The sequence below is a fragment of the Spodoptera frugiperda genome, chromosome 21 (assembly GCF_023101765.2).
Source record: "Spodoptera frugiperda isolate SF20-4 chromosome 21, AGI-APGP_CSIRO_Sfru_2.0, whole genome shotgun sequence".
Taxonomy (NCBI): Eukaryota; Metazoa; Arthropoda; class Insecta; order Lepidoptera; family Noctuidae; genus Spodoptera; species Spodoptera frugiperda.
In genome coordinates, this window is record NC_064232.1 from 543,681 (window position 1) to 570,111 (window position 26,431).

A 26,431-nucleotide genomic window follows, 5' to 3' on the forward strand; every position below is an offset into this window, starting at 1 on the left:
GTGTGGGTTGTTTTAGACGCCCACTTCTTACGCATGAGGGTCCGGGTTCGAAACCTACCAACGGCAAGTACCAATGTGACATTTTCCGGGTTATATGTACTTTCTAAGATTATTTAGATTTAGACACCACTGACAAACGGTGAAGAAAAACATCGTTAGGAAACCTGGGCTTATAATTTCTGATTATAAGTTTGAAATCGCCAACCCGCATTGAGCAAGCGTGGTGATTAATGCTCAAACTTTCTCCGTGTGAGAAGAGACCTTTGGTCAGTAGTGACCACTAATAGGCTGATGATGTGATGTGGTTCGATTATGCAATGTATCGATAGTAGGGAAGCCTTCCATAGCACGCATCTTTCCATATAAAAAACATAGTTTAGCTGATTCCGTTTCCACCAGTGCTAAGCTATGTGTACCAATGAATATGATTGAAGCCAAACGCATCCACAGCAACGTAGCATAGCACATCTCTGGTGGAAAAACACCCTTCACAGTTAAACATAGAAAACTTTAGTTTAACTTAAGACTGTATGAAGATGCCAGTTAAATGTTCAGGTTAATTACCATACGGGGTGTAGTTTGAGTCAACGGTAACTGTAGTTAGGTAACTACAAGTTCAAATGTTAAGTCGAAAGTTTTAAGTTAAAACTTTTAATTAGAATTATGTAGTAAGTGTTGGAATCCTTATGTTTATTTTTGAAGATTATTTACATGTTGTTCTCACATAATTGAACCAACGAAATGATGTAACCAAGTATTGTATTGTGAACCTGATTGAAAAAGAGTAACCTATGGAGTTTTGAAGCAAAACGAGCAAACGGATGATCACTTGATGGTAAGCAATTGCCCATGGACACCCGCAATACTAGAGCAGCTACAAATGCGTCAATGGCCTTTTTTAGGGACAAATAACTAAGACAAAAATTCGTCGTTCGTATCGTCACTCCTTTTATCCCCGAAGGGATAGGCAGAGTTGCAAATTACGGCACGTAATGCCGCTGTACAATGTACGACACCTACTTTTCGCCATTTGTGTTGTAATTTCCCATATACTTTGGAAACTATCGTTTTCTTTTTCTTCTCCTCTAATAACATCTTCTGATTTATTTCGTTGCGGGATCCAAGACAGTCATTCATGTCCCTGGGACGTTGGACTTCAGTGTTCCGGTGTTTGCATGGTTGTATCTACTGTAGATCCTGGTGTACAGGAGTTGCAGCGGTATGGGAGGTTGTGGCGGGCTTGTCCCAATTAAAAAAAAATATATATATATATATATACTTTGTACAATTCCAAACTCCGTGCTACAGTCTTGATAAAAAAATCTTAATAAATATTCTCATATTGCAAACTACAGTGACAGATTACGAATAAAGATCATTGGGGCGATTATAATAATCACCGTAGTGAATGTAACCACAAAGGGACCCCCCTTATTGATAGTGCGGATTATAAAAAAATAGTAACGAGATAAAAAAATAACCGCATCTGTCGATTCGAGTGGTTATTGTGACAACTCTTGGTGGCAACTGTTGGGGATCATTGATTGAGGGATGTGGTCATATCGGTAGTTGAAAATATCGATGTTTTTAAAATGTAATGAAATTTTATCGAGTTTTTTCTGGATTCTTTTTTTTTTTTGTACGGATTATAGTGCAACAGTTTTTTTTTTATTTTCGTTCGTTTTCAATTTGAAGCAATGTTCTAATTGTTATTTTACTTTTGTTTCCAGGTACGGTAATTATGGATTAAGAAGACATTTCTTCGAGGTGGTGAGAAAGTATAAATAGTAAATTAATACATACGTATTTAAGTTTAAAATAAAACCTTTAATTAATATTAAACTAAACTTTTACTTTAATCAGTAAATTAATTCGAATTCAATTCTGGATTCATTGCTTAAATAGAGGTAAGCAATTTTTATTGCAACGAAAATTATAAATAAATATTTTACCCTTTACCCATTTAAGGGGATAAAATTGTTAAGTATACTTATAATCAACCTTACAAAACTTTAGTTTAGCTAAGTGCTAATAACTTTAATTTTAGTACCATTTTATAAATCAACCTAAGAAAACTTTAAAACAAAAATATCGATACATTCCCCCATCCCTATCATCTAACGACTCTGTCTCCGATACAATAGAGACAATTGCTAGGGCTGTCACGCTGTCGTTACACTTATTTTGAGGGTTGCCACCGAATTGTAAGAGGTTTTGTATTTCTGTCACGGTGTTTATGGTAAAATAGACTATCATGGTTTCGTATCGTTAGTATTGATATAGTTTATTGTATGGTTCGGGGTTCTATTCTGATGTTGGGTAAAATGCATCTAGCTTCACTGACGGACAGATTGACTTATTTCTTTATTTGTTTACATTTGATAGGTAGCTATTTATGGTTTCATTGGAATGATTTGAATTTGACTTTGACTATATATAAATATTCACGTCTAAAGTTGTGTAGAAATAATTATTTTTATTTTCGGTTTACTCACGTAACTATTTGACGAGGAACTCGACTAGTTTCAAGCCATGCTAGAGGCTTTAGCATGGCTTGTATGCCTCTGTAATGACAGGTAAAGATTCTTGTTGTAAAGATGTTGGGTTCGATTCCTGCGTTCAATAAAATTGTATAGCCGAAAAACAATAATTAAAAATATGACATCGTGTTCGACAGTTGCTACTTACACTTATAATTATTTAAATTAATAATAATACTATCACTGCACACACACACACACACACAATACAATAGTGTGGCCACTTCATGTCGTTATAATGTAGGGACAAATAAGTGCTATAGTTGTGTTGTATACCACATGCAAATATCGAAGATACAGCATGTTCGGTAATAAATTGCAAATGTTTTAAAGAAATTATTCAATGATAAATGATATATATTTCTGCAAGTTGGTTTCAAAATAACACTTATAAGTTTTTAAACTGACATGGTCACTAACACTATAATTGGAACTTAAAACGGGGTATTTACCATGTTTGAAATAAAATATATAATAATGATTAAATATCGGAAACTCATAATAATTGAAAAACATGGTAAATATCCCGTTTTAAGTTCTAATTGCAAAATAACACTTTTACACGTCAATCTTTAAAATAACTAGATGAGGCCGGCATTTCCTATCCGACTACTCTGAGAAGAAATGCCGAAACAAACTCAGAGGTCATAGTCTCTTTTAAAGTCCAGACAATGAAATAGAGGATAATGTGAGAGAACCGTGCAAGTTGATTCTGTAGTGGTCTTTAGATTTATTCATATATTAGATTCAATTACTGTAATTGCTATTATAAATTTTATTTATTTAAGGACAAATACTACTGCTAGACTAGGGCGTCTCAGGTTCGATTCCCGTGTCGGGCAAAGTATAACTGGGCTTTTTTCTATTTTGCGAAAATTTTTAGTAGTAGCGCGGAGGCTGGAAATGTGTCCAGTATATGGCAATAGGCTCACCCCCTATTACATGAGACTTATAACACAAATGGTGAATAGCGATAATAATTTAAACAAGATTTCAATATCAAAAACACTTAAAACAGTTTAAAACACCGATTAAATCTTAACCCCAACCTCTCAACAATACTAAACACAAAAAGATAATAAATTTAACGAAAAATCTCATTAAATACAAGTCAAAGTTAAAGTCAGAACAGCTTTGCGAAATCGAAACTAATTACACAATCGTAACGAAATCACGGCGAGTCTGACAAGTTCTGAGTTCTGACAAACTAGTCAGAAAGTTCAGATACGTAAATTATATCATCAACTTACTGAAGTTTGGTTGAATCGAATTATTTTGTACCTAGTTAACTTAATTTTGAGTCGGTTGTCCAGTCGGTTATGTTGATTGGCTGGATATGGGCCTTGGGATCGTGTTTTTGAGTTGATTTTTGTGTATTTTATTTTAAAGTCAAAGTCAACGTCAAATCATTTATTCGTATCAAAGCATAAATAGATTTTTTTATTGAAACGAGCAGACGGATAACCTGATGGTAAGCAATCGCCGCCGCCCGTAGACACCCGAAACACCAGAGGCGTTACAAGTGCGTTGCCAGCCTTTTGGGTTAGAAATTTAAGGGTTGTTAGGAAATCGGGGATTAGGAAGATTGGGAATGTGGGTATTGGGTTTCCGGTAACCACACTCACACAACGCAAACGTTTTTTTACATCAGTTTTCTGCTCGACCGTGGTATCACTCCGGTCGAGCTGGCCCATTCGTGCCGAAGCATGGCTCTCCCACACTTACCTAAAAAATAAATATGTATATTTAAAAGAGCCATTTATAGTTTACCCAATCTTTAGTTTTTATGATGCTTAAACGGTCTAAAAATAATGTTGTGCCTACCTTTAATTTAAGAGCATACACGAACTGTTGTTTTCCATATTTTCAAGATTGTCTGTATGTATCTTAGTTGGTAAGCCTTAATAAATAAATAAATAAATATTAAAAAATATAACAAAAAACTTCACAACGTAAATAATTTCACACTACACCAATTCCCAAACACACTGTATCTTACACACGCAAAATTTAAAATAGGGTGACCACATCACACGACAGGAGTGTGTAATAAAAGAATTGCCGGCAGTCTATTTGAATGCTAGGATGGGGAGCAACCGCTTTGATCCCCGTAATTGGACACGGGCGCGCTAATCCGTGCACAAATACGTATTATTTTGTGCCCAGGGATTTGTCCGGGATTATAAGTGTAGTGGCCACACGTGGTTAGATAGTGATTTATGAGACTTTTTGTTATTTGTCCCTTGGTTTTCGAAATGGTATTGTCACTCTAGTTTTTATTGAGTGTCTTTTTCTTTTGTTTTTTTTTTTTATTATTAATTGTTTTGTGTTATCTGTGGTGCCTTATGTGTGTGTTCGATGCTTGAGTTGACATTTTGCTGTTTGCAATTTTTATAGTAAACGTTGTAGATGTTTGACGAGGAACTCGACTAGTTTCAAGCCATTTTAGAGGCTCATATTCATAGTATATAGTAAGCCAAAACATAATAATTAATTTAGTATGTCTTAGGAAAGTTATAATAAAATTAAACGTTGTAGTTTAGTTTTTTATGGTATAAGCCGGTAAACGAGCAGACGTATCACCTGATGGTAAGCTATCGCCGCCGCCCATGGACACTCGAAACACTAGAGGCGTTACAAGTGCGTTGTCGGCCTTTTGGGGGTTAGGAATTTGTTGGGGAATCGGGGATTGGGAAGGGCTTATTGGGCTTCCGGTAACCTCACTCACACAACGAATCAGCAAGTATGCGAAATAATATGAGTACAAACCATACAATCTGACATCGTAAAAAGGTTTAAATAAGACAATTTTCGAAATCGTTATAATAACAATGATTGCTATGCTATGCCGTGTTCAACACGAGAATCAAACCTGGCACATCGACTCTCAAAATCACTAGATATACGAAAATAAAATATCGATAAATAAATGATGAATGGTCCCCAATTAGACAGATACCCATTATATATCAATAGCACACAAACTATAGTCTCTGTCCACCCCACGACGCAACACAGGGGTGAATATATGATTGTACATTATCTGTATTGCGGTTCTATTCCCGGGAGAGTCACTATAATTGAGATGGTATTATTAGTAGCTGGTTCAGAAGATATTATTTTGCATATTTTGATGACAAAAGTTTTTGTGAGATTTTGGTTTTATTTTTGTAATAACGTATCGTGAGACATACTAAATTAACAAAAAATCACGGTTTACTCGTGATGTTTTATAGTCTATAGCCTTCCTCGATAAATAGACTATGTAACACAACAAGAATCATTCAAATCCAACTTGTGGTTCCGGAGATTAGCGCGTTCAAACAAACAAACAAACTCTTCAGCTTTATAATATTAGTATAGATTTAGTTTATTTATGTATGTTCCTGACATTTACGTTTTGTATGTCTGGAAGTCAGTTAAAAACGTCGAAATAGTCCGCCATAGAAGCTAGGTGCTCGTTCCTAAATGTAATAAATGTCCCAGAAACCACTCCGAAGAATGCATTCACCAATATTTTTGCATTATTATTACTGCAAATAATAATAGCAACCGCAATAATATGACCACAAAAGATTTGTCCGATATAAACCGTCAGATAAATAATATATGCACCCCCAATTAGTAACACACCACCCCTGGCTACTGTCCACTTTGTAACAATATGAATGTGTTACAAACCGGTCTATTTGTCACATTTTTATTACTTATTTTGGTTAAGTAATAATTTTAAACACGTGTGAACTATTCATTACTGTCATGCATATATTATCAGTCATGTACTGTCCATTACTTTTTTTATGGTATAAGCCGGTAAACGAGCAGACGGAGCACCTGATGGTAAGCAATCGCCGTCGCCCATGGACACTTGAAACACCAAAAGCGTTACAAGTGCGTTGCCAGCCTTTTGAGGGTTAGGAATTTAAGGTTTGTTATACAATAATTGGATTCGATTTCTAATCAAATACTTACTATTAAATAAAATTATAAACATCATCAGTTATATCACATTTCAAAATTCTGTTCTTCACACCCATTATCATCAATCTAAATTACTTAAAATCCCCTAATGGTGACAAAGTAATTTTTCCAAAACAATGGATACAAAAAGAACTGAAATTAGCATCGAACTCCGCACCTTAAAAAGACAATCCCTTACTTGCTTTGTCAAAGGGGGAACACACAGAGACGGACTAAAACCTAGAGAGCGCCCTAAGTAAGCTCCTAATATAGTAGATGACTAATTTTTATTTCAATGTCCGTCTTGTAGATTGTTTTAAAACATTTATTTTAAAACTAATATTGAAAAATACTTTCGAAGATATGCATACTATATTTGATTGGAAATGAAATCTTAAATGACAAAATAAAACAATACGTGTCTAATATTTTTTCATTACTTAAATGAAGGACTAAATAGATGTTTAATGATCGTTGTGTGAATGAGGTTACCGGAGGCCCAATTACTAATCTTCCCAATCCCTGATTACAACCCTTAGATTCCTAACCCCCAACACATTAGTAACGCCTCTGGTGTGTCAAGTGTCCAAGTGACGGCGGCGATTGCTTACCATCAGGCGATCTGTCAGTTCGTTTACCGACTTATACCATAAAAGAAATGTTTATTGTTCATACCCCGTCATCATCCCTATTTGTTCTGGCGCCTTCGTCACTCTATGTGCAGTTAGACACGTTGCGTCTCGCGGCGCCCCTCTGTAATTCAATGAAAAACTAAGTTTCGTCCGCAAACGTACTTAAATTCCATTTATTGCGAACTTTTGTGAACAAAAATGAACGAATGAAATGAAGATAAATAAATAACTTTTGATATGAAATTAAAAATAAAACGTTATTTCAAGTAATTCTATTAGTAAATCAATAAAACCTACGGCCGAAGATTAAATGAAACTTTGCATTCGAGAACCGGAGTAGCCCTACAGGCGCCCGGCACTTGACTAGTTTACCTCTCAATACGGCCCTGGCGACACGTAATCAAAAACCCGCAATATAACACAGAGGGTGTTTCAAAAGTGATTTTATTAAGTGCGCCCTATATACAGGGTGGGGTCGATTAGCAATTAGTGTGTTTGAGAAGTATAAGGGGTGTCTCTTTAATATTTTTTATTGCGTTTTGTGGTTCTTTGTAGTGTAGGGGGTCTGGGGTCTTAGGATTAGGGGTCTTTTATTGGTTCGTCATTGTAGCTGTGTTTTGATGAAAATTTGATTTTTTTGTGGACTGATTCTTTTTGTATAGTATTGTAGATTCAAGTGGTTGATGGGTATTTGAGTTCGATTTCTGGTGTTAAATATTATAATTTGTTTTTGGTATATTATTTGTTTATTAGGCTTAAATAAAGTAGTGTGTTTGATTCCCACGTGTATAATTTAGAAACCAGTCTCCATTATGCCACATTGAACTATGACTGCACGGTTGGTGCGGTGGCTGGGCAACTGGCTGCCACGCAACGGGTAGCGGGTTCGATTCCCGCACGGAGCAACTCTTTGTGTGATCCACAAATTGTTGTTTCGGGTCTGGGTGTCATGTGTATGTGAACTTGTATGTTTGTAAACGCACCCACGACACAGGAGAAAATCCGTACGTATTTAAAAAAAAAACCTTAAAATTTTAGTATTAGAGTCCCAATTCAACACAGCACTCCTTTATTCAAATATAAATACCAAATCTCCAATAAAATAAATAGAAAACGTATATAAATGCAAATAACTAAAGAAAAGAAATAAAATTTTACGCATATTCAGCTATACAGAGTATCTTTAAAACAAAATTGTTTCAGCAATATTTGTTAACAACGCCATCTAGCGAGGAGTTTGAGAGGCAATTTCATTTGTATTGTAATAATAGTCATTTTCTTGATGTCTTTTGGAGTTCGCAATGAGAATAAGGTTTTAGATTTTTCGAATATTTGTTAACCTTTTAGCAACGTCACGCATTTTATCCCCGAAGGGGTAGGTAGAGGTGCACATTACGACACGTAATGCCGCTATACAATGTACACACACTTTTTACCATTTGTGTTGTAAGTCCCATGTAATAGGGAGTGAGCCTATTGCCATATACCGGACACAATTCCAGACTCCGTGCTACTACTGAGAAATTTTCGAAAAACCGAAAAAAGTCCAGTAAAACTTCGCCCGACCAGGGAATCGAATCCGACATCCCTTGCTCGACAGTCGCAATTGTGACGACTTAAATATTTTAGAACTGACTGGTCTTTATCTAGTGTTGTTTCTTAGTCGGGTTTACGACTGATTTATTTCGTTGCGGGATCCAAGACAGTCATTCATGTCCCTGGGACGTTGGACTTCAGTGTTCCGGTGTTTGCATGGTTGTATCTACTGTAGATCCTGGTGCACAGGAGTTGCAACGGTTTTGGGAGGTTGTGGCGGGCTTGTCCCATACCAAAAAAAGCGGTATACAACACCCGCGGGAAGGATCAGGGTGGTGTAATATGTATGGATACGCATTATACCTTATCATACCAACATTATTGCTATTCCTAAGTATTCAGAAAGTCTTTTATCCACCATAGAATGTAATGTAAGTAATACAACCACATAGTGGCAGCCGTTTCAGCTAATAAACACGTTGAGTGGTATCCCATACCAATAAAGGGATAGGTAGGGTTTATCGCCAGAAATATACGGATATTTTCTTTTTCTACGATATTTTTTGCCGTCGAATTTTTTTCTTGAATTTCTAGGTATTTTTAAACGATTTCGAAAAAAGAGGTGTATGTATGTGTATGTATGTATGTTTTTACGTGATTATCTCACGTCTGGCTGAACCGATTTTGATGCGGTTTTCAACATAGTATTTTTCAGACTTAGGAGAAGGTACCCGTCATAAATAAAGAAAATTGGAGGCGGTCCCATTCCGTGTATGTATAAATTGTAGCGGGTTCGATACCCGTACGGAGCAACTCTTTGTGTGATCAACAAAATGTAGTTACTGGTCTGGTTGTCATGTGTATGTGAACTTGTATGTTTGTAACCCACGACACAGGTGAAAATCGTAGTGTGGAGCAACGTTTAAATAAAAAAATAAATAAAACCCTGCCTACCCCACTCTACCCTATCTATCCTCAACTAAAACTAACTCATACCATTTCCTCAAGTAGGTACCAGTAAGGGTCATCACTAAAAAGGTTAGGTTACACCAGGGGTGTCCGTAATCACATTAAGAGCTTTCGGAAACGATATTATGACAAATAGTTTTATTTAGTGAAGTGCCTTGTTGTTTAGAGGGTCGTGAAGATACGTACACTATGCGGGTTGTACGTAGCAAGTCATAAAATATAATAATATAAATTTAACCGACTTCAAAAATAAAGGAGGTTTTCAATTTGACTTGTGTGTTTGTGCGTGATTATCTCGCGATTGACTGAATGGATTTTGATGCGGTTTTGAGTATAGTGTTTTTCAGTTTCTTTTTTATTTATGGGAGAAAATCATCCTATGACTTTTCCCACCTTGGGTGAGGCAAGAGGGAGTGTCAGACTCTTACTGATTAAAAACCACCCCGTTCCTTCTCCTGCTTTAAGCCGGAGCCCCGGTAAACCCGTTGTTTGCAGCTCCGGTTGTATTTTTCAGACTTGGGAGAAGGTTTAAGGTATAAAAACCGATTTAAAAAAATAGTTCATAATTTGGCTTTGTTTTGGACTGTAGTTAGTTTTGTATCTACTAATAAAATGACGTCTAATTCAACTAAAACTAATTCAATTTTAAATAAATTCAATTCAGTTTTTATTGTGAATCATAGGTACAGTACAGTTATAGGTACAACCACGTGCCAACCCTGCAACAATCCACCAATGGTTGCCACGTAATAAAAACAAATTGTACGATTTGTAAATGATATATGTGTATTATTGGCAACCCTAGAGATTAGGGTTGGCAAATTCGATTGCTACGCGAATGGCAATTATGTTCCTTTTTATGACGTTCGGGGGTTAGCAGAGTACTAAGTGATATTGCAATAAAAGTAATGCTTTTGTTATGTAATGGTTAATAAATAAATAAACGACTGCTTCGTTGGTCGAGTGGTTGAATATGTTGTAAGTGCGACTGCCGGGCAAGGGAGACCCCTTGGGGTTCGATTCCCTGGTCGGGCAAAACATTTCCGGTTTTTTTCGGGAATATCTCAGTAGTAGCACGGAGTCTGGAATTGTGCCCAGTATTTATGGCAAATAGGCTTACCCCCTATTACATGGGACTTACAACACAAATGGTGAAACTTAAGTAAGGTAGATTGTATAGCGGCATTACGTGCCGTTATGTGCATCTCTGGCTACCCCTTCGGAGATGGAAAAGGTGTGACGATAATAATAAAAAACAAAAAAACCAATTGTCACAAGTGCTCACCAAAGCACGACAGTGAAACATCACTCAACTTCCTAACTCCTGTATAAAAATAATCATTTTCCTCAGAAAACTCCATTACCTATCACTTTTTGTCCGGCACAAGAATCGAACCCGTAACACGTTGCACAGGCGCCCGGTGACTCAACTACCGCCCCAACCGTAGCACACATATACATATACTACCAAAGTATGTAGGTATATCTGTCAGTACAGACTAAAGCTCTTAGACTAAGCTTTTAAACCCGGTCTCGTGTGGAATAGCACTTTATACGAGAACTCTGCTTATACTCAAACATCACGGCAGTTTCGAGGGAGTAGGGCAGAGATGATTTTATTTGTGTAGGAAATGGTTCGGACGTTTTTTCGTGAAATAACATCTTATATTTTTACCTCTTATTGTTTTTGCAAATATTTTGGTTCCTAAATTGTTGTTGTCAAGAAATGAATTGGAACCTGTGACCGATGGGTGGATGGATATGAAAGTGCGCGAATGGGCTGGGTCGACCGGAGTGATACCACGGCCTAGCAGAAAACCGACGTGCTATAACGCGTGCGTTGTGTGAGTGAGGTTACCGGAGGCCCAATTACTTTCCCATCCCAATCTGCACAATCCCCGATTCCGCAACAAATTCCTTAACTCCAAAACGCCGGCAATGTACTTGTAACGCCTCTGGTGTTGGTGTAGAGGTGTCCATGTGCGGTGGCGATAAAAGTGTTTTCTCCTGTGTCATGGGTGCGTTTACAAACATATAATTTCACAAACACATAACACGCAGATACGGAACAACGATTAGTAGATCCGAACTCGCGACACGTTACACGGCAGCCAGTTGCCCAGCCACCGCGCCAACTGTGCAGTCAAACATTAGAAAAGAGCATACTCTATTTTAAAATACCGGCATCGCACCTGTGACTTGTGAATCCTCTGATGTTGCGAGTGTCCATGGGCGGCGATGCTTACCATCAGGTGATCAGTCTGCTCGTTTGCCGTCTATTCCATAATATAATAGTCAACCTATAAAATAAATAAATTATAATTTTAACAAGAAACAACTTAATTGATACCCATTATCAAATAGATATCGTCTGATTATATCTATTTATAGTATGATTGGCAATAACAAAAGTGCGAGATAACGAGCAAAGCCGAGTGTCTGCGTAGTATAGTGTGACACAATCAAGTTTATGATGTTCGAGTGAGCTAATATGGGGGCACTGGGGGCGGCGTGGAGACGACACGCTGTTGCAAAAGATTTTTAGGGAATACTTGTGAATTAATCGTAGTAGATTTTTTTGTAATGTTTAGTTTTTAGAACTCGGCATCTATGACAAGGATTGGCCGCAAAAAGCTTTAAACAGAGAGGAGTGGAAGGAGGGTAGGGAGGCCTTTGCCCTGCAGTGGGACGATCATGGCTGAAATCTAAATCTAATTTAGTTTTTGGTCAATGTCAAAGTCAAAGTCAATATTGTTTATTTCAAATAGACCAGGAAGGCACTTTTGAACGTCAAAGCAAATATAATAATATTAATAACGTCTGTCTGTCGGTCAGTTCTCTAGTTGCTCTATTTGCTCGTTCCAAAGTGTAGATTCCTATGGAGAAGAACGAGCAAGAAACTCCATAGGTTACTCTTTTTCAATCAGATTCACAATACCATTCCTCACAAAATGGTGGCCTTGCTCAACAAATTACATTCAAAAATCTTTTCTTTCACCCAACTACTGCACATCTCTGCTTACCCCCTTTTAACCAACAGCCCTACATATAACAATTACTCAGTAACACGATATATTGAATGAAATTGTCAAAAAGTTGGTCATTATAGGCCGCTAGGGAGGCATATAGCGACACGTATTTTGTCACAGTTGTGCGAAATGGCCGCTAGAGGGACATACTGTGTATGATATAGCGTGATCATCATATCACATATCACACTAGTATAGGAGTGGGAGGCTCTGGTTAGATATGGAAGGAGAAAATTGAAAAAGAAATCTTACTTATGTTATTTATAAATGTGAAAGTTAGTGTGTATGTTTGTTACTCAATCACGTCAAAACGGCTAAAGGGATTGGGATGAATTTTGGAACATGGGTAAATAATGGTCTAGAATAACACTTTTCATCCCAAGGGAATGCGGTTGAAGCCGCTAACTGAAGCTAGTATTATTTATACTAATATTGGCAACGGTGAAAGAAAACACCGTGATTAATGCTGGACTTAATTAAGTTTGAAATCGTCAACCCGCATTAAGTAATCATGGTGATTAAGGCAATGGGCATTAATCACCACACCAGCTTCGGAATCCTGCTCTTGGATAGTCCATTTATCGAGAAATACTATAAAACATTACGCTACCACTAACAGCGGCTCCTGTAGAACAGGTGAAATCGAGAGTACCTATATAAGTTTTTAAACTGACATGGTCACTAACACTAACATTAGAACTTAAGACGAAATATTTACCATGTTTATTTATGTCTAGGAGTTTCTGATATTTCGGCACTCAGCAGTGCCTTAAGTTCTAATGATAACAAGAATAGGTACCTAGTTTCCTGATCCGGAGCTGCGGACTACCTAGCGGGTTTACCGTGGCTCCGGTTCGAAAAGCAGGAGTAGGAACGGGGTGGTTTTTAGTCAGTAAGTCTGACACTCCCTCCCGCCTCGCCCAAGGCGAGAGAAGTCATTGGATTATTTTCCCCCTCAAAAAAAAGAGGGACTTTCTTTCCTTTGCTCTTCATCATGAGCAGCGTCCGCAGACGCGGCCACATCGCGCATATTACTGGTTAATAATTTTAACACCCAAAAAATGAACACCGAAATAGTCTCCATACCCTACTGTATCACAGTCCACATCAACAATTGCTTAACGAAGTCATATCATCGCTCCAATCACATCGACGTGTGACGTGTGGGGCTTCACACGTGATTGTCGCTCTCTGTATACCCCCGACACACATAGAGGGGGTGATGTTAGCGTACCTTAATGTATGATAGAGATATTGTAGTATAAGTTTTGGTGGTAGTATAGTCAAATCTATACTTAATATTATAAAGCTAAAGAGTTTGTTTGATTGTTTGAACGCGCTAATCTCCAGAACTACTGGTCCGATTTGAATAATTATTTTTGTGTTGGATAGCACATTTATCGAGGAAGGTTATAGGCTATAAATAATCACGCTACGATCAATAGGAACCAAGCAGAGCGGGTGAAACCACGTGGAAGTAGCTAGTCTATGATTTAACGAGCATAGGTTTTAACGAGCAGACAGATCACCTGATGGTAAGCAATCAGCTCCGCACATGGACACTCGCAACACTAGAGGAGTTATAAGTGTGTAACCTTTTAAGGATTGGGGATTTAGAGGTCGGGAATTAGACCTCCGACCTCCGGTACCCTCACTCACACAACGATACATACATATGTTACGAAACTAACTTGAAGTTACTTAATCCGTGGCGTATCTTCCGAGATCTTTTGTTTCCCAATTCTTGAGGTCCGTAAGCCGATTAAGGGATTTTTGGATCAAAATAGCTGGAAAAGGTAGCTCCGTAGTTGTTATTTTGTTGTGTTTGGGCGCGAGCCAATGTTTGTTGGGGCTTATTCAGAAGTAATGTTTATTTATTTATCATTATAAGGCTAATTATTATAAGGATAAGACTGCCTCGTTGGCCGAGTGGTTGCAAGTGCAACTGCCGGGCAGGAGGACTCGGGTTCAATTCCCGGGTCGAGCGAAGTATTACTGGGCTTTTTCCGGTTTTTCGAAAAGGACATGGCTAAACCAAAGTATGGACGTCGTAACCCGTACAAATAAATATTGTATAAATATGGTACCTAGCAATAAATAAAGCCGCATAATTAAATATTGATATTTTGTAGTTAAGAAGGTCCAGAAACTTGGCATATCTGCGCAATCCTGAAAATAAAGTAGCGCTCCTACGTCAAACAACGTTACAAAAACTTCCAAATATAACATTGCTCTGAACTTTTACCAAGGCGTTTTGATGAACCTGAGCCGAAAGTTATTTATATATGAGGTAGATAGGTAAACAATTCTGCGTATACTAGATAATGAACACAAAGTAACCAAGGACAGACACAAAATATATAGTAAGATTGTGCAATCTTATACAAAATATATATTTTGTGTCGATCAAAACATTTACAATTATTTGGTTTCAGAAAAAAGTCATTATATTACCGTTATTAAAAATTGATGTTCGTTTAATTATTTCGATTTGATTTTCGGGGAAACTAATGTCCTAATAATAGCTTGCAGTACCTACTTCCGTGTTGTCATGTCAAACCACAACAGAAAAAAATCAATTATGAAACTTATTTTTTGTTAATTTTTGTTCACCAAGTTATAAGAATTAGTTAAACACAAAATAATTCATAAGTGAATATTTAAATAATACGGGTTAGCGTGAAATTCGTATTCTTGTTATTATGCCTGGGTCAGTCATTTAGCCATCTCCTTTTGAAATCTTTGTGTAGGGCCAACTTTTTTTAAAAAAAAACATACAGGTCAAAATGAAAACCTCCTTTTTGAAGGTAGTTAAAAACCCGCCAATCTGAAACACATTATTGAACAAATAAAAATACAAAGAAGAAACGACTAACTTTTATATCGTGATCACAAGATTCAATGTAAGTTTTTCGATTTACCCATACTTTGGTATTGTAGACACTAGACAAACTATAAACTGTCAATGAAATTTCGACATTATTACAAAATATTAAGTTCAAAATTGTTCTAACATTCTAACAGCTTTTAACTCCTGAAGAGGTGGACAGAGATAGACATATAGGGTGACAGGTAATTAGTGAACGATATTTAAACACGTAATTGTACTCATGATTACAAACAACTTTCCCAAAGAAACTCTTTTTGTATACTCACTAGTTTTATTTTTATCACAAAATAACAAAATTTTATTGGCACGAGCGCGTAAAGTTCTAAAATGCCTACTAGTCTTTCATTAACGCGGGCAGGATAATGTAATAGGAGGTGAGTCTATTACCATATACCTACTACCAGGCGCAACTCTTAAAACTCCATGCTATTATTCAGTCATATTTTACCCCGGCTCAGCTCCGGAATCGAACCCAATACCTCAACAATCGCATTGCCATATACTAGCCACAGAGAGACATTTTCAAAAATCTGTGAAAATCCTTAATCATTTTTCCAAATCAGAAATCAAACCCAAGACCTTTTACTCGTCTACCTACAACCTACAACCTAGTAGACAAACAAATAAAACCTCATAAAAGTAATATTCGGTCGTTAAACTAGTTTGGTACCGCGGCGCTGCCCGCGAGCAAGTATTTGTCGGGAACAGTGGTTCTCAAAGTTTGTAGTTTCTACCCTGCGAGCACTCGCGACGAGTTGTGGAATTAAATTCACAAAACTTTTGTTTTGTCTCGTTGAACAGACGTCCAAAGAAAGTTTCGGATGTTCCGACAGCATTTTTTTTTCATGTTTTTTAGGTCCGTTAGTGTTTTTGAGGGTCGGGATATTGTGTTATGTAATAATATTATTAGAACTTATGACGGGATATTTACCATGTTTATTCACTTTGGTGAGTTTCCGATATTTCGGCACTGTTGCAAGCGCCATGATCACGGATTAACTGAATAAACATGGTAAATATCCCGTCATAAGTTCTAATAATAGTGTTAGTGACCATGTCAGTTTAAAAACTTATATTGTGTTATGTAATAATAATGACAGAATCACGCCGAAATCGAATCGCAACGTCACGCCTTTTTTCCCCGAAGGGTGCATATTACGGCACGTAATGCCGCTATACAATGTACACCCACTTTTCACCATCATCAGCCTATAAGTGGCCACTGCTGACCAAAGGCCTCCTCTCACACGGAGAAGGTTTGAGCATTAATCACCACGCTTGTTTAATGCGGGTTGGCGATTTCAAACTCATAATTAGAAATTATAAGCCCAGGTTTCCTCACGATGTTTTCCTTCACCGTTTGTCAGTGGTGTCTAAATAATCTGAGAAAGTACATATAACTCGAAAAAAGTCACATTGGTAGGTACTTGCCGTTGGTAAGTTTCGAACCCGCACTCTCATGTATGAAAAGCGGGCGTCTTAAACCTCCAGGCTACCACGATACCAGATTTTTTTGAATGACGTAATACTAACACTGTCTATTCTAGCCTTATTGCATTAATTATAAGATAAATGATGACAAACTTCAAATAACACTTTGACCTACTGAACAACAACTAAGACCCTCCTTCCATTAGCATCATATAACCCCAGGGTCACCTCCTCATCAGTAAAATGAAGACATAAGCATAAATACACAGGAAACGTAATATTCAGTGTTTTGATAACACAGCGCCCTATTATAGCTGTCTTATGATTCCCATTTTGCTCAGAAATGGGGAATAATTTAGCCCCTCCGCCTTTATCGGGTGTAAGTAGGGCTCTTAATGATTATTTATATTTTAAATTAGTTAAAGTAAGGACGGTATATTTAGTAAATGCGTCTTGAATTATAATTTTGTAGAGAATTGTATATGTATAAATAGAAATTGTTGTTTTTGAACTTTGTGTAAAGTTCTGGTTTAAGAATCTCCTCCTTTTATGGCATAGGCCGGCAAAATGATGTCTACCCTTTCTGATCACCTGATGGTAAGCAATCGGTGCCGCCTATAGACACCCGTAACACTAGAGGAATATTTTTTAGGGTGTAAAACCATCCAATGGCTATTCCCGCCTTGGACGAGGTAAGAGTGAGTTTCCGACTCTTACTGACTAAACACCACCCCGGTCCTACTCCTGCTTGTCCTTAGTCCTTGTTCCTCTTGCTTTTCTAGCGGGAGCTCCGGTTACCCGCTAGGTAGTCCGCAGCTTCTAGCAGAAAAGTTCCTCTCGCCTCGCTCAAAGCGGGAGAAGTCATTAGATGATTTATATTCTTTAAAAAAAGACAGACCTATCTTCACACAGCGTATCTGCGCGCGCTGCTCATGATGAAGAATCCCTCTGTGACTCGAAACTATCATAGTTTTTGCAAATGGTCACGGTTCTTACACACTTTTTTCGCTTCATCAACAGTCATCAGTCTTTTCATGCATGCTCGTCGGTTAAAGGTACTTTTAATTTGGCCTTATTTTAATATATCACCAATCTGATCGCTATATGTATTAACTTTATATTATACTAGTTACTTTCGCGCGGCTTCGCCCGCTGTGCTCGGTTCTTATTGATCGTAGCGTGATGATTTATAGCCTATAACCTTCCTCGATAAATGCGCTATCCAACACAAAAATAATTATTCAAATCGGACCAGTAGTTCCTGAGATTAGCGCGTTCAAACAAACAAACTCTTCAGTTTTATAATATTAATATTTATATTAGTATAAGTATAAGTAATAGTTTTTGCATAATATTAATATTAGTATAGATACCTATTTTAAAAACTTTGAGCACCACAACCCAGTCTCCAATATCCGAACAGCCGCCGGCTACATGGTGCCTGCGTTTAGAAAACTTGGCCATGTCGTGTCGGGTCGACCTCCGAGCACTTCCCAATATACTCCACATGTAGGGTCCAACAAACATTGGTCGAACAAGGATCCGAGTGGACAATACTACATGATGTGAATTACAAGGAATTTTTAAAGAAATCTGTAGTGACTAGCTTCTTGCCGCGACTTTATCTGCGTGGAAAAGTGATGTGGACTTTTTTGTTTTTGTAAATGTGATATAGAAATATGTTGTTTAGTAAAGATCTTTTTTTAATGGTATAAGCCGGTAAACGAGCTGACTGATCACCTGATGGTAGCAATCACCACCGCTAATAAACACCAGATGTGTTACTAGTGCGTTGTCGGCCTTTTGGGATGTGAAATTTAAGGTTTGTTGGGTAATTGACGCTTGGTAACCTCACTCATACAACGCAAGCGTTGTTTCACGTCGATTTTCTATAAGACCGTGGTATCACTCCGGTCGAGCCGACCCATTCGTGCCGAAGCATGGCTCTCACACTTAAACAACTTGTATATGTAATAAAACTAAACACCATGCATATATTCACTCAACAAAAACTATACAGAATTTAATACCTTAAAGTTTCAACTTGCAAAATCAATAACAGAGATAAAATCGTATAAAAATGCTCAGCACTGAGCGCCGAGCAAACAATATCATGTGCTGCCGCGAGCGATGCCTGCATGCACTATTATATCTATACATATAATAAATCTGTAGAAGGGACAATTCCGTACATTGAAAATATTGAAAAAATAAATAGCAGGGGGTGTTACTGGATCGATACCAAATCCAAATATGTGATTAACAAAATTTTTGTCTGTCTGTCAGTCTGTCTGTCTGTCTGTCTGTCTGTCTATATGTTCAGGCATCACGTGAAAAGTAACGGTTCGATTTCGATGAAACTTGGTATAATTATACCCTATTATCCTGGGCATAAAATAGGGTACTTTTTATCCTGCAAAAATACGTAAAAAAAATCTGATTTTTTCAGTTTTATTCTACAGAACACGAGCTCAACAGCAGTAGCTCAAAGAGGGGATCTCTTTAATTATTTAGGGCCTAGCCGTATTTGGGTCCAATAGATATTTAAAAGATGTCATTGTCAGAGTTACTCAAAATGGAGAAATAAAACTTCCACGCGAAGACCGACATCCGCGCGGACGGAGTCGCGGGCGGAAGCTAGTATCATATAATAATATGCAGTGTGTCTGTGATATACTGCAGTTCCATGATGTTGTTACGGAGATGAGGTGTCCACAATGTGATTTAGTTTATAAAGTATCTGGGTTTATGTGGCTGTTTATTTTTGTGATGGCTATTCGATTTCTTTGCGGCAATTCTAACTGCCGTACTCAGAGTCAATTGTTTCCAATATAAAATCGTTACTAAGGAATAGTTTAAGTAATCATTAAATGTCTCTCAGTGCGACTTTGTTGGTTTTACAGGAATTCAGCCGTTCAAATAAACGGCTAATCGGCCTTTAGTTGAATTACTAATTAATCTGTTTGGCTCCAATAAATAGACTATTAATTGCTTATTATATACACATCACGAGTAGATGCAGATCAGAATTTGTTGTTCACTTTAAAAATGTTTCCGTACAGGAATGGAATTGTCTACACATTGCACTGCAACCACTCGTCAATAACAACGACCTTAATTTCCTTGCTCAACTTTAAGACAATTACACCACATCATCACATACACATCAACAGAATTTTGGCCTCTTCTCACATGGAGAAGGTTTGAGTATTAATCACCACGCTTGCTCAATGCGGGTTGGCGATTTCAAACTTATAATTAGAAATTATAAGCCCAGGTTTCCTCACGATGTTTTCCTTCACCGTTTGTCAGTGGTGTCTTAATGTTAGAAAGTACGAGTACATGCATATAATATATACACGGTGTAACAAAAAGGGGTATACATATCAAGTGCACGGTTTCTAGATAACATAACAAACGATACGGGAAGGGTTTTTTAAACTCATGTTTTCATGGAACGAAGTTATGATTTTTTCCAATACATAAAATTCCAGAAACCGAACATCAAAATTAGGTAGATACAAGTACTAGGCGATCAGATTTACAGAAGAAATGTTTCGTAATATTAGCGAGTGACCCCTGTAGTGTTGTGATACGTTTGTATGATGATTTAAAATCAAGAACCATGCGACACCAAGTATTTGGTACCAATTTTTTTTTAAACGTATTTTGAGCTGAAACTTTGTGTAGAGATTCTATTCAACCTGTATTCTTCAGTGCTTCTTGATGTATATGGGTATTTTGTTACACGTATACCTCTATACTTTTTTATGTTTATTGTTTTTTTTTTTTTTAAATGGTACAAATAAACTGTTTTTCTTTATTTCTTTCTTCTGTTTCTATATTGTACATAAACTTTGAGCATCACTAGTCCCGCAACAAGATCCCGGGGCCGCGACACAGTCCCGGAGCCCGGGATCCCGGGAATGTAGCATTATTACACATTGCTCAGGTATTTATATTTGTTTCCAACCCTACACTGAAGCCGCGGGGTCATTGTGACCCGCTGTCGTATTTTTGTAAATGTTCTCTGAGAAACAATTTTTATGTTTTGTTTTAATGTCGCGTGGACGTGAGTTTGACTGCCGAAGGTGTAGAGTTTGATTCCGAGTCTGGTAAAGTATTATACGTTTATAATACCGCTTCTTTGACATTTTTAATCGACTTCAAAATAGTATGTGTATGTTTGTGCGCGATTATCTCGCGTTTGGCTGAACCGATTTTGATGCGGTTTTCAGCATAGTATTTTTCAGACTTAACGTAGAAGAGGCAAAAAGTATTAAGGCGGTAAAAAAGAATTAAACGCGGTTCCCTTTGCAGAAAAACCAGATTCGTAGGCCTTTTTAATTACCGCAATTCTAAATTATACGACTTGTCCGACTCACGAATCAAAACCGAGACTACAAAACATGTCAGACATAAAACATATCAAAGAAACCCTAAACCTAGTAAACTTGATTTGACTGACTCGGGAATCGAACCCGACACTCTGTTCTCAGCAGCCATATTTGATCCTCGAGCCACACAATGTTGAGACACACTCCCCTACATGGCGATATTAAATATTTTCTTAATAAAACTTGGAATTTTACTGTCGGAAGCGACTCTTTGCATAAATAATGTACTTTCATACATTTCAATAATACATTCATTTCGTACTTCATTTTATCTAAATGTATGCTGAGTAGAGAAAAGGTACCTACATTTGTCAACCACCCTAACTCTTCCCGTCTTATACCCGACTAAGGAATTATTGTACATAGACCAGGTTGCAGTAGTCTTTGATAAACCTGAACCTTTTATACTGCGATCTCCAACATATCCTTGCACTCAAAGAGCCATCAGACCACCACAAATGGGGCCCAGTGAGCTGATGCTGTATCGGAGCTGCGGACTACCTAGCGGGTTTACCGGGGCTCCGTTTCGACAAGCAGGAGTAGGAACGGGGTGGTTTTTAGTCAGTAAGAGTCTGACACTCCCTCTCGCCTCGCCCAGGGCGGAAGAAGTCATTAGATGCGTTTTCTCCCTTAAAAAAAGTGGATCTCCACCGAGACTAATATCTAAAGAAGAAGATATTATTATCTAATACTATTTGTGGAAGAGTTCCTTAGTCCACCAGTCGACTGCCATGGACTGACTACATTAATGTTAATTATTCGTATCACATTTATCCATACAATTTGCATATAAAGCTGAAGAGTTTGTTTGATTAATTGCTTTTTTGAACGCGCTAATCTCCAGAACTACTGGTCCGATTTGAATAATTATTTTTGTGTTGAATAGTGCATTTATCGAGGAAGGCTATAGGCTATAAAACATCACGCTATGACCAATAGGAGCCAAGCAGTGCGGGTGAAACCGCGCGGAAGTACATTTAAAATAAACTAGAAACAAGTGAAGCCGAACGCAGCGACTAGTTCATCGTCCTATTATAACAGTTTAGCATGAACAAGGAAGTTAGCGCAGCCTGAGTTTGGAACAAGGTGCAATATTGAGACGATACGTTGAATCTCGTAACGCCCGAATACTGAAACGCTACTCAATTTTAAGTTGTACTTAAATATCGTGCTATCTCTGTCGTTTTATAAAGAATTGATAGGGACAGAACTAGTTTTGAGAGCGTCTTAAAATTGAGTAGCGTTTGAGTATTCGGACATAAGTTATTTAGGTGCAGTGGTTGCGTACTCAGGTCCTGAATCCGATTACCGGGATGGGCAATTGGAAAAATATAGTAATTCAGAATATAAAGCTAGCTGATGCCAGTGGCTTCGTTCGCGTGCAAAAAGGGAATTTGTGAGTAATAAAAGTAGCCTAAGTTACTCCTTAATACATCAGCTACCTGCCAATAAAATTCCCGTCAAAATCGGTCCAGCCATTTCAGAGATTTGTCAAAACAAACAGACAGACATATAGACAAACAAAAATTGTAAACCTCTTTTAAAATAGCAAACCTCCATTTTTAAGTCGGATAATATACCTAAAACATTGTCCTGAGTCTGAAAATTCTAAGTTGAAATTGGTTCAGACAAACACAAGATAATCATGCACAAACATTCATACATACAAATCAAACTGAGAACCTCCCTATTTTGTGAAGTCGGTTGATAAATAAATCAACAATAATACAAGCAGAATCACAGAGCATGCCTTGTATTCCATTATACACAATATATCTGCACTATGTTCATAGAATAGATAAACTTAGACTGTGCCAACTTCGTCTGGGGAGAGTTCCCACTACACTTGTGTTGGGGGGTAGGCAGAGACTATACTCTATAGGTGTTCATATTATCAATTGTTCATTTTACCGGAGTGATACCACGGCCGAGCAGAAAAACGGCGTAAACGGTTGTGTTGTGTGAGTGAGGTTACCGGAGACCCAATTACCCCCCTTCCCAATCCATGATTCCCCAACAACCCTTAAATTCCTAACCCCCAAAAGGCACCGCACTTGTAACGCTTCTGGTGTTTTGGGTGTCCATGGGTAGCGGCGATTGCTTACCATCAGGTGATACGTCTGCTCGTTTACCGGCTTATTCCATAAAAAAAAGTATTTCATGTAGATTTATAAGTATATAGTAATAGTTATTTAATATTAAATATAAAATCTACAGAAAAACTGTTAAGGAAATAAAATAAATTCACAACGTATATAAAAACTACACTACATCGGCCATTTATGTTATTATTATTACCGGTTTATTCCGGCGCGATCCGCTTCAATCCGGCTGTATCCGCTTTCGGCCGGATTTCACTCGATATATGCATAAACTGTTATATGCGAAACTTCGATATTTTTGATGTGTTCCAGGCTTTAACGGATCAAATATTATTAATAAAATATTGTTGAATACTCCGTAGGTATAGTGGTTGGGTTTTTTAAGGGAGGAAAAATCATCCAATGTCTTCTCTTACCTTGGGCGAGGCGAAAGGGAGTGTCAGACTCTTACTGACTAAAAACCACCCTGTTTCTACTCCTGCTTTTCTAGCTGGAGCCCCGGTAAAGCCGCAATCATGCAGGCATTTCCACCACTTAAAAAAAACTGTGCAAATCTTTTTTATAATGTTTTATCATTTTTTCTATAATATAAAAATAAGTCGGCTTTTCCTTCCTGACGCTATAACTCCAGAACGTACGAACCGATTTCCACGGTTTTACATTCGTTGGAAAGGTCCGTGAGGTTTATAGCAAAGAAAATTCAGGAAAATTTTAAAAGAAGAGCAGGAATACAGGGAAATTTATTGGTGGCGAAACGGAGTTCGCCGGGTTTGCTAGTAATATATAAAATTCTCATGCCACGGTTTTCGTTGCCATACTCCTTCGAAACGGCTCGACCGATTTTGATGAATTTTTTTGTGCTTATCCGGAGAATTATCTTCTTGTTATCTATGAGAATCGGCGAACATCTATTTTTCATCCCCCTAGGGGTAGTACAACCCATTTTTTTTTTAATTTTCCGCGGACGAAGTCGCGGGCAAAAGATAGTTTCTTTGTATAATGTTTCTAACGTGATTCCTCTCATCTTCACAGGCCAGGATGTGGACATCACCCCTCGCGAGGCAGTACGGAGGATTGGAGACCAGCTCAGCGTACTGTGCAAAGTGCCATACCCCATCGACTCCTGCAGGTTTGTAGCAGAATGGTCCTTATTTATTACTGTTTAAGGTTTTTTATGTTAAATGGGCCGACGTTTGGCCGCTATCTCGCCTGATGGTAAGTGATGATGCGGCCTACGATGGAGCACGTCTGCCCATAAGCAACCTATTCACTCGGGCTTTGAAGACACCCAGGTTATACCCATCAGTATATTATATCAGGATATTTACCATGAAACGGTGACGCCTCGCCGATTGTCTTGTGGTTCGATGATGGAAAGGACTAGGAGGAATCAAGTTGTGCAGTTCCCCCGCACACTCTCCGAAATTCACTTCACAGGTGCTATATTCACTAATGACTAGTGCTAAAGGATGATTGTTGAATAATTTTTTTATGGTATAGAGCTGATGGTAAGCAATCGATATATCGTATAGACGTCTTGAGAGAAGTAACAAAGTCCTCCCTAAATCACAGTGTTGGTCACCTAGGTAGGTCTTGAACGGGCTTGACACAGGTATCGAATCAAAATCATTGTTTAAAACCTATGGTTAAAGACTCCGATCTGATTCTAAACTAATCGAGCATCCCAATAATGCGAGAAAACACTATCACAGTTTATAGCTCATGATTTCATGATTAAGGACTCCGATCGGACTTTAAACAGATCGTGAATTCAATAATGAGAGAATACCTTATCTACCTAACCGGTAAACGAGCAGACGGATCACCTGATGGTAAGCAATCGCCGCCGTTCATGGACACACGAAACACCAGAGGCGTTACAAGCGCGTTGCCGGCCTTTTGGGGGTTAGGAATTTAAGTTGTTGGAGAATCGGGGATTGGGAAGGGGGTAATTGGGCCGCCGTAGTATTTCCTTAATAAGTATCTATATAAATTAATGAGGTTTCTTTCTCTGTATTTCAGGATGACAGTAGGCACCACGTCCTACCGGCTGATACCTGAGAACCTGCAAGGAGACGTCGTCTACACCGGCCAAGGGCTGAAGGTAAGCATATCATCATCATCATCATCATCAATCACAGCCTGTAACAGTCCACTGCTGGTCTTCAGGATATCTAAGGGTGTTACCACACCTAACTATCGATGGATAGTCCATCGATGGCATCGATCGATATCGGTCAACATTAATAGATTGGTCGACTAACCAATCGGTCGATTGCCGGTCGATGGCATCGGTCGACGTAGATTGATTATATTCTGGCTGGAAACTATCGATCGACATCGACCAATCCATTCCACCATCGACAGATAGTATCTATCGGCCATCGATTGATTGGTGTAGTAGAAACCGTCGATCGACGTCGACTAATCCATTCTACTATCGATCGACGATCACTCGATTGGTGTGGCAACACCTTAATAAAGGGCTTGCCATAATCTCCACGCTTGACAATCGGGATGGAGATTTCAGTTTACAAGTTTTATCTAAGAATGCTACTACCTAGTTGCTGTTATGCGTCTGGTGTCACCATCACTACTCTTCCTGCGGGTGTCGTATACCCGACTAAGAAACTACACATTTGACAGAGACTGGGCAGCAGCGCTCTCTGATAAACCTGAACCTTTTAAACTGGGCCCATAGTCCAGCAGTGGACTGTCGCCCGCTGTTGATGTTATACATACATAACGGCACGCCTTTAATCCCCGGAGGGGTAGGCAGAGGTGCACATAATGCGGCTATACAATGTACACCCACTTTTCACAATTTATATTGTAAGTCGCATGTATTAGGTGGTGAGTTGTCTGACATACATTAGGCGTAGGCACTTCTGCCTTCAGGGATAAAAGGCGTGACGATACGATAACTACTTTCAAAATTCACTTAC

General features: G+C 38.1%; 1 protein-coding gene across 7 annotated transcripts in view; it reads left to right on the forward strand.

The window, feature by feature from the left end:
• The window catches only part of LOC118280272 (fasciclin-3), a 186,007-nt gene that overhangs the window by 138,989 nt on the left and 20,587 nt on the right, over nucleotides 1–26,431 (forward strand). For all 7 annotated transcript variants that reach the window (XM_050702191.1, XM_050702189.1, XM_050702190.1 and 4 more), the window contains exons 3-4: nucleotides 24,519–24,615; nucleotides 25,509–25,590. In XM_050702191.1, the coding sequence (XP_050558148.1) occupies nucleotides 24,519–24,615; nucleotides 25,509–25,590 (179 nt within the window). The remainder of the gene's footprint in view (nucleotides 1–24,518; nucleotides 24,616–25,508; nucleotides 25,591–26,431) is intronic.